At 34.4% G+C, this 12,513-nt stretch overlaps 1 protein-coding gene across 1 annotated transcript in view; it reads left to right on the top strand.

Annotated features, from left to right (window-relative positions):
* LOC114189587 (DNA mismatch repair protein MSH1, mitochondrial) overlaps nt 1-12,513 on the top strand; it is a 42,402-nt gene that overhangs the window by 7,315 nt on the left and 22,574 nt on the right. Inside the window, exons 8-13 of the mRNA XM_028078193.1 lie at nt 2,921-3,006; nt 6,394-6,558; nt 7,050-7,159; nt 7,264-7,369; nt 7,449-7,524; nt 9,192-9,250. Of these exons, the coding sequence (XP_027933994.1) occupies nt 2,921-3,006; nt 6,394-6,558; nt 7,050-7,159; nt 7,264-7,369; nt 7,449-7,524; nt 9,192-9,250 (602 nt within the window). The remainder of the gene's footprint in view (nt 1-2,920; nt 3,007-6,393; nt 6,559-7,049; nt 7,160-7,263; nt 7,370-7,448; nt 7,525-9,191; nt 9,251-12,513) is intronic.

Below are 12,513 nucleotides of genomic sequence, written 5' to 3'. Positions count from 1 at the left end.
CATGTACTAACTCCATCTGAAAAGTCCTCACTAAATAATTGTTAACCTACATTAACTGGTTTGCACATGTAAGTAAAAGTGTACAAAAAGGTCATGCCTGGAGGTGTAATGATTTGGGTCTTAAGTTGAATTTTTCATCCTTAAGGTGTTCCACGTTAGTTCTGTTTCCCACTTGCTGCACCCCAACTAAAATGTGACATTACTCACTTAAGTTATGCTGATCACAATATATGTTAACCTAGATGTCAATAATTGCCAACCCATGTTATTCAAATTGCAATTCTTAAGCAAAACAAATTGAAATTTTACAACAGGGTGATGATGTGCAAATCTCATAAAGTGAGTTGGCTGTTATGAGACCACGGGTTTGCAGATGTGTTGACCAATTCATTTATATTTGTGTGCAGAATGGAAAATCACTTTTTACTTGAGTATATGAAGCTTTCATGTACAACACGCATACTGTGGGTTTGAACTTATTTTGGGTTTGCAGTTATTTTGGCAATGGTTTGTACATGTGTTTCCGCACTTTATTTATATTTATCTAAAGTTAAAGATAACATTTTTTATTCATAAAATTAACCTTTCATGTACAACATAAAGGGTAGGAAGGTCAGGTGTTATGAAATGAGCTAACAAAATTATTACAATGATGAAGTTGAAATCACATGCAGTGGGTTAACACTTATTTAGGCAATGCTTTGCAGATGAGTCCAGAATTGGTTTAAATGTTTTGCAGAGTTAAAAATATTTTGACTTCATGAAGGGAGGCTTTGTCCACAATAAAGGGTAATAGGTGCAATTCTTAAGCACAACATATTGAAAAATAACAAGGTGATGATGGGACAATAAGATAAAGTGGAGATTTTTTAACATTGCAAAACATTTAAACCAATTATGTAATTCATTTGCAAAGCACTGCCTAAATAAGTGGTAACTCACTGCATGTGATTTCCACTTCATCATTGTAATAATTTTGTTAAATCATTTTATAACTCCTGACCCTCCTACCCTTTATGTTGTACATGAAAGGTTAATTTTATGAATAAAAAATGTTATCTTTAACTTTAGATAAATATAAATGAAGTGGGGAAACACATGTACAAACCACTGCCAAAATAAGTGCAAACCCATAGTATGCGTGTTGTACATGAAAGCTTCATATGCTCAAGTAAAAAGTGATTTTCCATTCTGCACACAAATATAAATGAATTGGTCAACACATCTGCAAACCCGTGGTCTCATAACGGCCAACTCACTTTATGGGATTTGCACATCATCACCCTGTTGTAAAATTTCAATTTGTTTTGCTTAAGAATTGCAATTTGAATAACATGGGTTGGTAATTATTGATATCTAGGTTAACATATATTGTGGTCAACATAACTTAAGTGAGTAATGTCACATTTTAGTTGGGGTGCAGCAAGTGGGAAACAGAACTAACGTGGAACACCTTAAGGATGAATAATTCAACTTAAGACCCAAATCATTACACCTCCAGGCATGACCTTTTTGTACACTTTTACTTACATGTGCAAACCAGTTAATGTAGGTTAGCAATTATTTAGTGAGGACTTTTCAGATGGAGTTAGTACATGTAGAGGTCATTGAAGTCACAGTAATAATATTATCACAATAGGGGATCCATCCAAAAATGGGTCCTTTCGGCCAAAATCAATTCCAACAGACGAAGCACACACCTTTCGTAACGTTGGGTAAGAGAAAAACCTTTCCACCGACACAAAAATGGGGAAAAAGACGAATAAGTGAACCCAATTCCCGTCGACGACGAGCACTAAACCCACCACTTAACGCCACTATATTCACCGCGCCATTACAAACTACACCAAAAACGGGTCGTTTTTGCCAAAATTATTCACCGCGCCATTACAAACTACACCAAAAATGGGTCGTTTTTGCCAAAATTGATTCCAACGATGAAGCACACACCTTTCCCATGTTGGGTAAGAGAAAAACCTTTCCACACACACCAAAAGAGGGGAAAAGAAGAATGAAACAATTTTTCAGAGGAATAAGGACTTTTCACATTCTCCAGACCTTGAAGAAGACGAGAGGTTGAAGGAGTGGAAGAAGACAATTGAAGATAGAAGGCTTCGACAAAACTGCTTTTCTTTTTTTTTTCATGGTTTTTTAGTTTCTATTGTAGTTTCATTAAATATTTAATAAAATAAAAAAGAGATGCCACTTCGCGTTGTGAGAGAAGTTGTCACTTTTTGGTGTTTACTATATCATTTTCAATTTTATATTTCTTCTTCGGGATCATTGATCTTTAATTGTAGGGATAAATTATATATCCATCATAAATCAGTATTTTCATTTCTCATGTCTTTGTATTTTATTTAAGAACAATTGCTCTTGTATGAATAATATCAGAAAAAGTATTTCTGACATGGTATCAGCTATCTAAAGTCTTTGAGAGCCTGTGTAATCTCTTGCATTTTATCTGATCTCATGACTTTCCCATTGCAATATTAAATAAAGTCTATCATACATAGCCTCATGGTTTTCCTAGTGCAATGGAAACACAAACTAGTCCTATCACCACGTGCTCTAGATATCCAATCCCAGGGATGGCTTATAGGCTGAGATCATATGTTGACTATAGATATAGCCTAAGTAAAAATTCTCTTTTCTTGAAATGAACACATGTAAATTTTAATGACCTTAGACTTTTATTTCATTGGCTGTGTTTGATTCTTTTAGTTGGATCAACTTATGTTGTCATGTTGGTGCATAAAGGTGTGAGTGCATTTCCTGATAACCATATTCACCATTTACATAGTATTTATAGGTTACAGAGGTCATGAAAATTAATTTTCTTCTTTTCCATTATATTTTTATCTCAAATTAGTTTTGAGTTTTAATGTGTCATGATATTTATTTCATGTTTAACTTCTAGGCATGCTCATCCTGGAAATCCATATGTATATGGACTTGCTGCAGTTGATCATGATCTCAACTTTCCAGAACCAATGCCTGTAATAGGTATTGATATTTTTTTTTTCCTACCTATTTGTAATAATTAGAATATTGGTGACCGTTTCTTTTAAAGTTATAACTTTTTTTTGCACCACTTATTACTTTGGACAAATATTTTGTATATGACATAACTTTTGTTAGTAAGAGATTATGAGGACTAGCCTTTTTTTTTTTAATAAAATTTGTGTTACATCACTTTGAACTATGATATCTAAGCTAGGCTGACACCCCATAGTTCAACAATCATTTGCCTTCATATGAAACAATTTATTAAATAAATAAATAAAAATAAAAGGGAGTTGAAATCTATTATGAAAAGTTCTATCCTAATAACCCGAGGAAGAGACTCAAACCATTGGCACTCATTTATTCTGTCAATCTCCAAATTTTCAATCTTATCTGCACAAGAATGCCCTCCACGAAAAATGTGGGCTACTTTTAGCTTGAAAGCATCACAACTCTTCATGCATTTCCTCCATCTCGCTCAAAGTGACCACAAAACAATTTGAGGAGATGAAAATTCTTGGCAAACCAAAGTAGAACCCGATTTCAACCACACCAGCTTATAACCATCATCCATATTTCTCAATAGCCAAAATAACCCTCATAACCTCAGCTTGTAAAGCATTTTGAGTACCCAAATAAGCAAAAAACTTCAAATATATCCCCCTGACTACCTCCAAAAATTTCCACCACAAGCAGCATGCACTTCTAGTAGTTCCATCCGTATTAATTTTTTGATCCATCCTACAACAGGGATATTCCAAATAACTTGAAGAGTGCTAGTTTCTTTTCTAGGTCTAGTTTGAATATCAAAGAGCTTCAAAATAGAAAAATCAATCATATCATTGTGCATAGCCTTTTCAGAAGAGTTAGCAGATAGCCTAACATATCCCTTTATAGTTTTTATAGCCAACTCCAGATCTATACTTTTTTTGTTTTAAATCTAGAATAAATAACAACAACCAGACATATATCTTTCACTAAAGGACTACCATCAACTTTAATAAATTGTATCAAATCAACAAAGGAAGAGAAGTGTGTACCAAAGAAAACTTGCAGCACCCAAGACCAGATATGCGGGGGAATGTTACATTCAAAGAAAATATGAAAAGTGATTTATTCTTGTTGCTTACATAAAGTACACATCGAACACATAGACACACGTCTTTACTGAATTAGAAGGCATTTTATTATGCAACAATTTCCAGAGAACCAAAGTTTTGGCAGGAGGGATGAAATTCATCCAAATAAACTTTCCCCAATCAATAGGAAGAGTGGGAGTAATAAATAAATTTCTAGCAAGCTTCTGACTCATTAAATCATAAATAGCCATAATCATCTAAATATCAAACAGGGATATCAGACAATTCAATAAGAATAAAATGTTTTAGATTTTGCTGACTAGGGATATTATATAAGAGAGGAGAGAGAGACCAACCACTACCATTCTAGGCGTGTAATACTTTGACAAAAGCTTGAGGCTCTCTCTAATTAGGAACACCAACCATAAGAGAAATACAGCTACTAGAACACCATTTGTCATACCAGAAATTAATTTAATCACCATTATCAACAATCCAATCAGTATAATCCGAGATAGTATCATACCAATCATTAATGCCAAGCCAAATAGAGGATGACTTGTACAACAATCTTATTATATGTAGATTTAAAAAATCTTGCTCTCATAATAAAGGCCAAGGCATATAGCTAGAAGAAAAATCGCGAGCCAATCTAAGCAAATAAGTCTTATTTTCAACCTGAGTATTCACAACATGCAGACCCCCTTCAAATTTATTATTACACAATTGACTCCGCTTAACACTAACCAATAATAACCGAGTTCACCAATTGAATTCTTCTCATCATACTAAGAGCTTTACATTTCCAAGAGGCAAGTTTCAAATGAATTTTATCAGCCAGGAGCTGAAAATATTGAGTTTCTGGTGTCCTCCAACATGATAGGAACACCTAAATAAGATAAAGGAAATGAGCCTATATTGCAGCCAAGTAAATGTTTAATCTTCCTATTGAAATGGGTAGAGTCATCTATACTATAAAATTGACTCTTAGCAGGATTCGACCGTTGTCCAGAAACCATTCCTTACAAATGGAGGAATTTCATTAGGTGATCCAGAGTGTTTTTGTTAGCTTTACAGAAAACAAAGACATCATCAACATATAAAACACAAGGTGGAAAAGAATAACCTTTGGGACTAGCCACAACTAGGATTTTCTTGGAATCCACAAGAGCAAAAATCCCTAGACTCAAAATTCTTTATATGCTGAGATAATGCGGGTTATTTTGGCTATTAAGAAATCCTAGACTGATGATTATAGGCGGATGTGGTTGGAATTGATTCTACTTTGGTTTGTTGAGTCTTTGTATGTCCTCAAATTGTTCCGTGGTCACTTTGAGGGAGATGGTGGAAATTCATGAAGATTTGTGACGCTATGGTGTTCAAAGTAATATACATCTTTTGTGAAGGAAATTCTTGTGCAAATAAGCTTGCAAATTTGAGGATTGATAAAAGACACGAGTTCTAGTAGTTCGAGTCTCTTCCCCACGTTATTAGGCTACAATTTTTTCATAATAGGTATTAGCTCCCTTTATTTCGTTTTTCTTAAGTTTTAAGGGAGTTTGTTTGTATTTTCTTGAACATGGGTTTGGTTCCCCTACCCGCCACACCCACCCTTTGTTTTTGTTTTATTTTATTTGTTCTTTGTTTTTCAATAAATTGTTTCATGTGATGGCAAATGATTGTTGGACTATGGTGTGTCATTCTAGCTGAGAGGACATAAGTGATGCCTAACATGAATTTTATATAAATATAACTCACAACCCAATACAACGTGATAGAACTAAACACATTGAAGTGGACATTCATTTTATCAAAGAAAAACTTGACTGTGGCATGATTTGCACTCTATATGTTTCTACTGAAGTAGAATTTGCAGACATACTCACCAAGGGGCTGAACAATAGTAACTCTGAGAGAATTATGTCCAAGCTGGGAATGGAGAACACTTTTCACCAGCTTGAGTGAGTGTCAAAATATATTTTAGGAGGTTTCAAACATTATTCCTGTTGTTTTTAAATTTATACATTTATCTTGTTTTTATTACTAGCATAAGAATCCCACAATCTCCGAGATTTGTTCCGTGGAATAGGCTGTTCTTATTTTCAAAATTATCCAACAAATGTATATATATATATATATATATATATATATATATATATATATTATGTGTGTGTGTGTGTGTATGTAATGAGATATAATGAGAAAGAAATAATTTTCTTCTAAACTGGAGAATATAGGATCTGCTCCGTATTTCTATAACTATAATAACATTGAAATGATAAGCTTGAAACATGTCTTTTTATTGTAGGAATATCTTATTCTGCGAGGGGCTATTGCATTAACATGGTGCTAGAGACTATGAAAACATATTCCTCTGAAGATTGCTTGACAGAAGAAGCAATTGTTACAAAGCTTCGTACTTGTCAATATCATCACTTATTTTTGCATACATCTTTAAAGCAGGATTCTTGTGGTTTGTACTTTCTCATTCTACGCTATTCCTTTTATGAAAATATTGGGCCGGATTTTGGTTTACAAGGTGACTTTATGTGAAGGACATGTCAGAGCTCACATGTTAGATTTGATGTTCCTTTATATAAAAAGATTTTTTGCTTTGGTAGATTCTATCCTGTATATAGTTGTACTTTCTCCTTTTTGTTATAATATTTATTTGATATATATATAAATTAAAATAAAAATAAAATCCAAAACTGTGACCAATGTTATCAAGGTTCTGGTTACGTAATTGTTCTTATCAGAAAATGGTGTCAATGTAACAGAGTATATAGAGATCATTTTTAGATATTGGTTGGAGGTCTCTACCAATGTTACATTTAACCCAAGTATTGATTGGAGGTCTCCACCTGACTGGAGTAACTTTGATAGAATAGAGAGATAATTAGTAGACATAAATACTTTTTGTTTCCCTCATCTTTGTTATGCATTTGAATATTGTTTTCATAGGAACATGCAAATGGGGAGAATTTGGTGAGGGGGGTCTGTTATGGGGAGAATGTAGTTCTAGACATTTTGAATGGTTTGATGGCAACCCTCTCTCTGATCTCTTGGTCAAGGTATTTAAACAAATTGTATATACTTTTTTCAATTGCCTTTTTTAAATGAATGGTACACTAATGAGTCATTTAATATTACATGTTTATTTCACTTTTGAACATAGGTAAAGGAGCTTTATGGCCTTGGTGCTGAGGTTAATTTTCGAAATGCAACTGTATCATCGGGACATAGGGCTCGACCTTTAACTCTTGGAACATCTACTCAAATTGGTTTGTATATTAATAATGATGGATTGTCAATTTTTCTCATGTCATTTGCTTTTTCCTAAATCAGTGTCTTGCATTTTAGGTGCCATTCAAACGGAAGGAATACCTTCTTTGTTAAAAGTCTTACTTCCACTAAGTTGCAATGGATTACCAGTTCTGTGAGTGACGGATTCCTTTTTTCTTTTGTTGTATTATGTTTAAAATTACTCCATGATAATTATTTGACCCACTTGCCTTTAAACTTTTCCTATTTATTACATAGTCATCCTTTTCATTTTATAAAATACTAGTTCTATCCTTTTTTTTTTTAAATCAAAGGAAAGAAAGAATGCTATAACATCAGTATACAAGTTGCAAACTCAACTAAGTTAGCTCTAAAACTAATATCAATCATATGCAAGATTCTTAGAATAATTATGATGGGGAAATAAAATTCAAAAGTGGGGAGGCAAACCAAATCCACTAACAAAAATGAAAGTGCGGAAGGCCATACCTATCTCAACAAAAGTCAGAAACAATAAAAGTAGGTATAGTCCACCTAGAAAAAACAGAAGATCTCAAACCATAAGCTGCTAAACCATCATCTGGGAATATGAGAGAATCCGAAACGTTTACTTTTGATGGACTCTAAAATGTTAAGCCATCTATTACTTAGCTTCCAGGGTACCAAGGAACTATCATAATAAGATTTCATAATAAGCAAGAAATCAGTCTCAATCCAAAGAGCTCTCCACCTTTTTTGCATAGTAATCTTGATAGCATGTATAGCTCCCATAAGCTCTGATTCAAAGGCTGACTGTAGTTGTAAAATTATTGAAACAAAACCCATAATTTCTGTTTTCGAATTCCTAAAGATACCACCACAAGCTGATTTTCTTCCATGATCAAATTATGTTGCATCTGTATTGCATTTTATCCATCCCATTTTAATGGGAGTCCAACCCACTTGAGTAGTCTTATTTGACTTCCTTGGCTGCAAACAACCAAAAAGGCCGTACTAAATTTGAGTTCTGCAATAGTAGAATAGAATGCATGTTACTTGTTGCCAAAGAACCAAAGAGATTCACAACAGCGAAAATTCTTTTTTTGATATGCTGGTATTGAGTCTGCTGTCCCTCAAACTTTATGTTTTTTCATTATTAATTCTTTATTATGGACAACCACTAAAATTTTCTTTTTTCTTGTTGATGCATTTTTGCATTTGCAAGATTTTTCTTTTATAAGCTCATGAAATATCATTAAAAATGAGAAAATCCATGAGGGGGACCAAACCAAAACCCATGACCAAAGAACAAGCTAGTTATCTATAAGGCAATCCATGAGCTAAATTTCCCTATACATGGGAAGAAGACATCTATTATGAAAGAAGTCCAAAGTTATAAAAGCTGGTTTATTTGCGTTTGCATGATGGTTTGTTTGTTTTGATTGTTTTAATTTTCCATTTAGTTTGGTTGTTTTATTTATTTTTATTTAGTTTGCAACCTAAAGTTTTTGTGTTCCCCTTAACACTGGAAAGAAGTTTAGAAAAGGAAAAAAGTTTCAAGGGAGTGATGGAAGGGTGAAGTTAGCTTCGTTGTAAGATGTGGGTATATTGTCTCACTGTGTTGAGTTAGCTGTTTATTTCGTTTATATTTTCTAGTTTTGAACCATTTAATTGTGTAATTCATTGACTCAACTGGACTACAATTTTCAGTTTGAATTGTTTATTTTTCCTATTTCCCCCCCTTTTATTTTAGTTTTAATAATTAACTTTAGCTCAAAGTAGTGTCCTGGCAATTAATTCTATAATCCACATTAGATGCTTAATTTATGTTTTGCTTCGCAGGTATATAAGGAATCTTCTCTTGAATCCTCCTTCTTATGAGATTGCATCCAAAATTCAGGGTAATTTTTAATTGTTTGACTTGAAAAGGATTTGGCTATATGAGAGGAAAAAAAAGATCTTAATTGAATTGGAAACCGTACATTATATATATATATATAGACACGTTAGATAGAAAGCTCTCCTAGAGGAATGATTACGAAGATATCTAGTATCTTATTGTACTACACTGGTAATGACTACACACACTTCATGTAACTGAACAAAATATTTTCTTCTACTCAACACTCTTAAGCTTGTGAATGAATATATTCCATTCGAAATCATTGTTGTGGGAAGACCCTTTGTAAAATGAAATGAGTCCCAAGTGGGACATGACAGGGGTGATAAGGCCAGTTTTTCTACAATGAAGTGTAGATCTATGTCTACGTACTTGGTTGTTGAAACTGAGTTATGGGCAAGTTCAATAACTGACTTATTATTGCAATAGACACTCATAGGATCTTCAATTTAACTTTAAGATCATTCAAAATAATTTTCAACCATAACAATTCACACATCCCATGTGCCATCACTCAAAGTTCAACCTTTGCACTAGAATTTGCAACTACATTTTATATTAACATACCTTGCATAATATGCATATACATACACCTACATATTTAGTTTCTCATTCCTCTTGAATAACATTTCTCTTCTTGGACTTGTCTTCAAATATTGATGGATTGTGTTTGTATCCTGTAAATATCACTCCCTTGTATAACACATGAACTGATTGAATACACTCATGACAAAAGCTATGTTAGATCTAGTGTAAGGAGCTTCCCTACAAGTTTATGATATTGACCCTTATTCACTGTAGAACTACTTTCATCACTCCCAATTCTATAGTATTGTTATTATTCTTCATATGTATTTTGGGCTTAGTCCATATGTTCTTTATTATAAATATAGCCCCTACGTGTATCTTCTACACAAGGGATATTAATCTCAAACCATATTTTCTCTATATTCAACATGGTATCTAGAGCTTAAGAATTTTTTTTCCTGCCCTTGTCTCTGGTTTGCCAGCGCTGTCGGCCATCGTCCACCGTCGCCGGCCGCTGTCCACAATGGCCGGTCACTCCTAAGCCGTCGGCCGCCACCGTCGCCGAAGTTTTAGTTTTGACCGGCGTTCCAGATCTGGGCTTTGTGTTTCCATTGGAGCACTTTCAATTTTTAGGGTTTCTTTCTCTCCTCCATGGCATCTTCCGCAGCTACTTCGTCCACTTCCATTGCCTCTATGTCTGATTCGTCCATTTTTCCTCCAAATGTCAATGTGCAGTTGCCCACTGATAAGTTAGATGGCATGAATTACTCGACATGGGTGTGCGATGTTAAACTTTGGCTTAAGAGTCAGGAGTATCTTGATTATCTTACCCGCAAAGTGACTGATGTTAATACTAGTGAGTTTCCTCGTTGGAAAAGAATTGATGCTTACTTCTGCATGGTTCTCAAGTATACGATTCACGCTTCTTTGAAACCATTGTTTTGTGCCTACGACACATCTTATGAAGTTTGGGAACAGGCCAAATTACTGTACACCAATGACACTCAACGTCTATATGGTGTCTATCACGACCTGCTTAATGTTACACGGGCCTCTACTCCTGTTCAGGAAATTGAGCAATGATCACGCTTCTTCATGGTTGTGATGTTACACGGGCTTGCTGAAAAATATTCCTATGTCCGTGATCAAATTTTGGGTTCTACTGTTATACCCAATTTTTCCTCTACTTGTTCCACCCTTGTGCGTGTGCCTTGTCAACCTTTTGCTGATCCACCTGTCCATGCCAACTCTGCTTTAGTATCAGAGCCATAGTTTAAAAAAAAGTCTATCATAGCGAGATTTCTGTGACATTCTGTTCCACCCGCTATTGGGCCACTAATGGACCACCCACTAATTTCTAGTCTCACGCACGAGATGAATATACCTCGGCGTGAGGGAGTGTGTTGGAAGTTCCACATCGACTAGAGATAAGGCCAATTCACAATATATAGGTGGGTGCAATCCTCACCTTACAAGCTGGTTTTATGGGGTTGAGTTAGGCTTAAAACTCCACTTCTAACTGTATTTATAATAAAGAACATATGGGCTAAGCCCAAAATACATATGAAGAATAATAACAATAGAAACAAAATTGATCGGTGTTATGCCTTACATGGTCATCCTCCTCGATCTGTTGTTGTTGCACACGTTGATCCTCCGTCACAACCATCTTCTGCGGATCCTCATTCATTTGTTTCCGCCACCGACAAATATGCTCTCTTCAATGAATTTCTCAAATGGAGTGAGGATTATAAGCTTTCTAGTTTCACGGCTTCTTTTGCCCACACATGTACATCTTTTGCTGGTCTGACTCAATCTTCGTCTGTTGGTCCTTGGGTGTCCGACTCAGGTGCCATCGATCACATTATTGGTAACAAATCTTTGTTTTCCTCTTTGTCCTCTCGAGATAATTTACCCTCTGTTACAATCAAATGACACTTATATGTGACACTTATATCAGTTCTAATCCTGTCTTTTATGAGAGGACTAAACACATTGACATTGACTGTTATTTCATTTGAGAAAAGATTATGTTTGGAGATATCAAGACTGAGTTTGTTAACTCAAGTGATTAGTTAGCAAATATTTTCACTAAGTCTTTACGAGGATCGGGAATTAGTTATATTGTAACAAGCTTAGTACATACGATTTGTATGCACCAGCTTGAGGGGGAGTGTTAAGATATCTTTAATATCTTATTTTCTGTTTCTATTGTTATTATTCTTCATATGTATTTTGGGTTTAGCCCATATGTTCTTTATTATAAATACAACCTTTATATGTATTTTCTACACAAAGGTGATTAATCTCAAACCATATTTTCTCTATATTCAACATATGGTAACTCCAATGACCTTGCAATTTGTCTAAACTTAAGATGAATAACATGTTGATGAGTCCTCATATGTTTGAGCACAAGTTAGGAAGATATTATATATGAATTGCACAAATATATTACAAGGAGATGGGCATAGGCCCATGTATTGTAAATACATTTAACACAATCGATCTTACCTGTTACTTTGAGAAGGTCAAGTACATACTTTCTTTTGGAGATGAAGATGTCTTTCTTCAGGTAACTTCTACCTCAAGTAACTTCTATCTCTTTCTAGATTTGTTTCTCTTATTTATCATCTTCTATAACAATCTTGTCATCTACATAGACCAAGGGTAGGGTAAGTTTCTCTTTAAAGGTGTTTCCCTTTAAAGATACGGCTAATTAACACAGTATGGTCA

Source organism: Vigna unguiculata, chromosome 7 (genome assembly GCF_004118075.2).
Source record: "Vigna unguiculata cultivar IT97K-499-35 chromosome 7, ASM411807v1, whole genome shotgun sequence".
In the NCBI taxonomy this organism is placed as follows: domain Eukaryota; kingdom Viridiplantae; phylum Streptophyta; class Magnoliopsida; order Fabales; family Fabaceae; genus Vigna; species Vigna unguiculata.
This window is presented reverse-complemented; position numbering and strand designations above follow the sequence as displayed.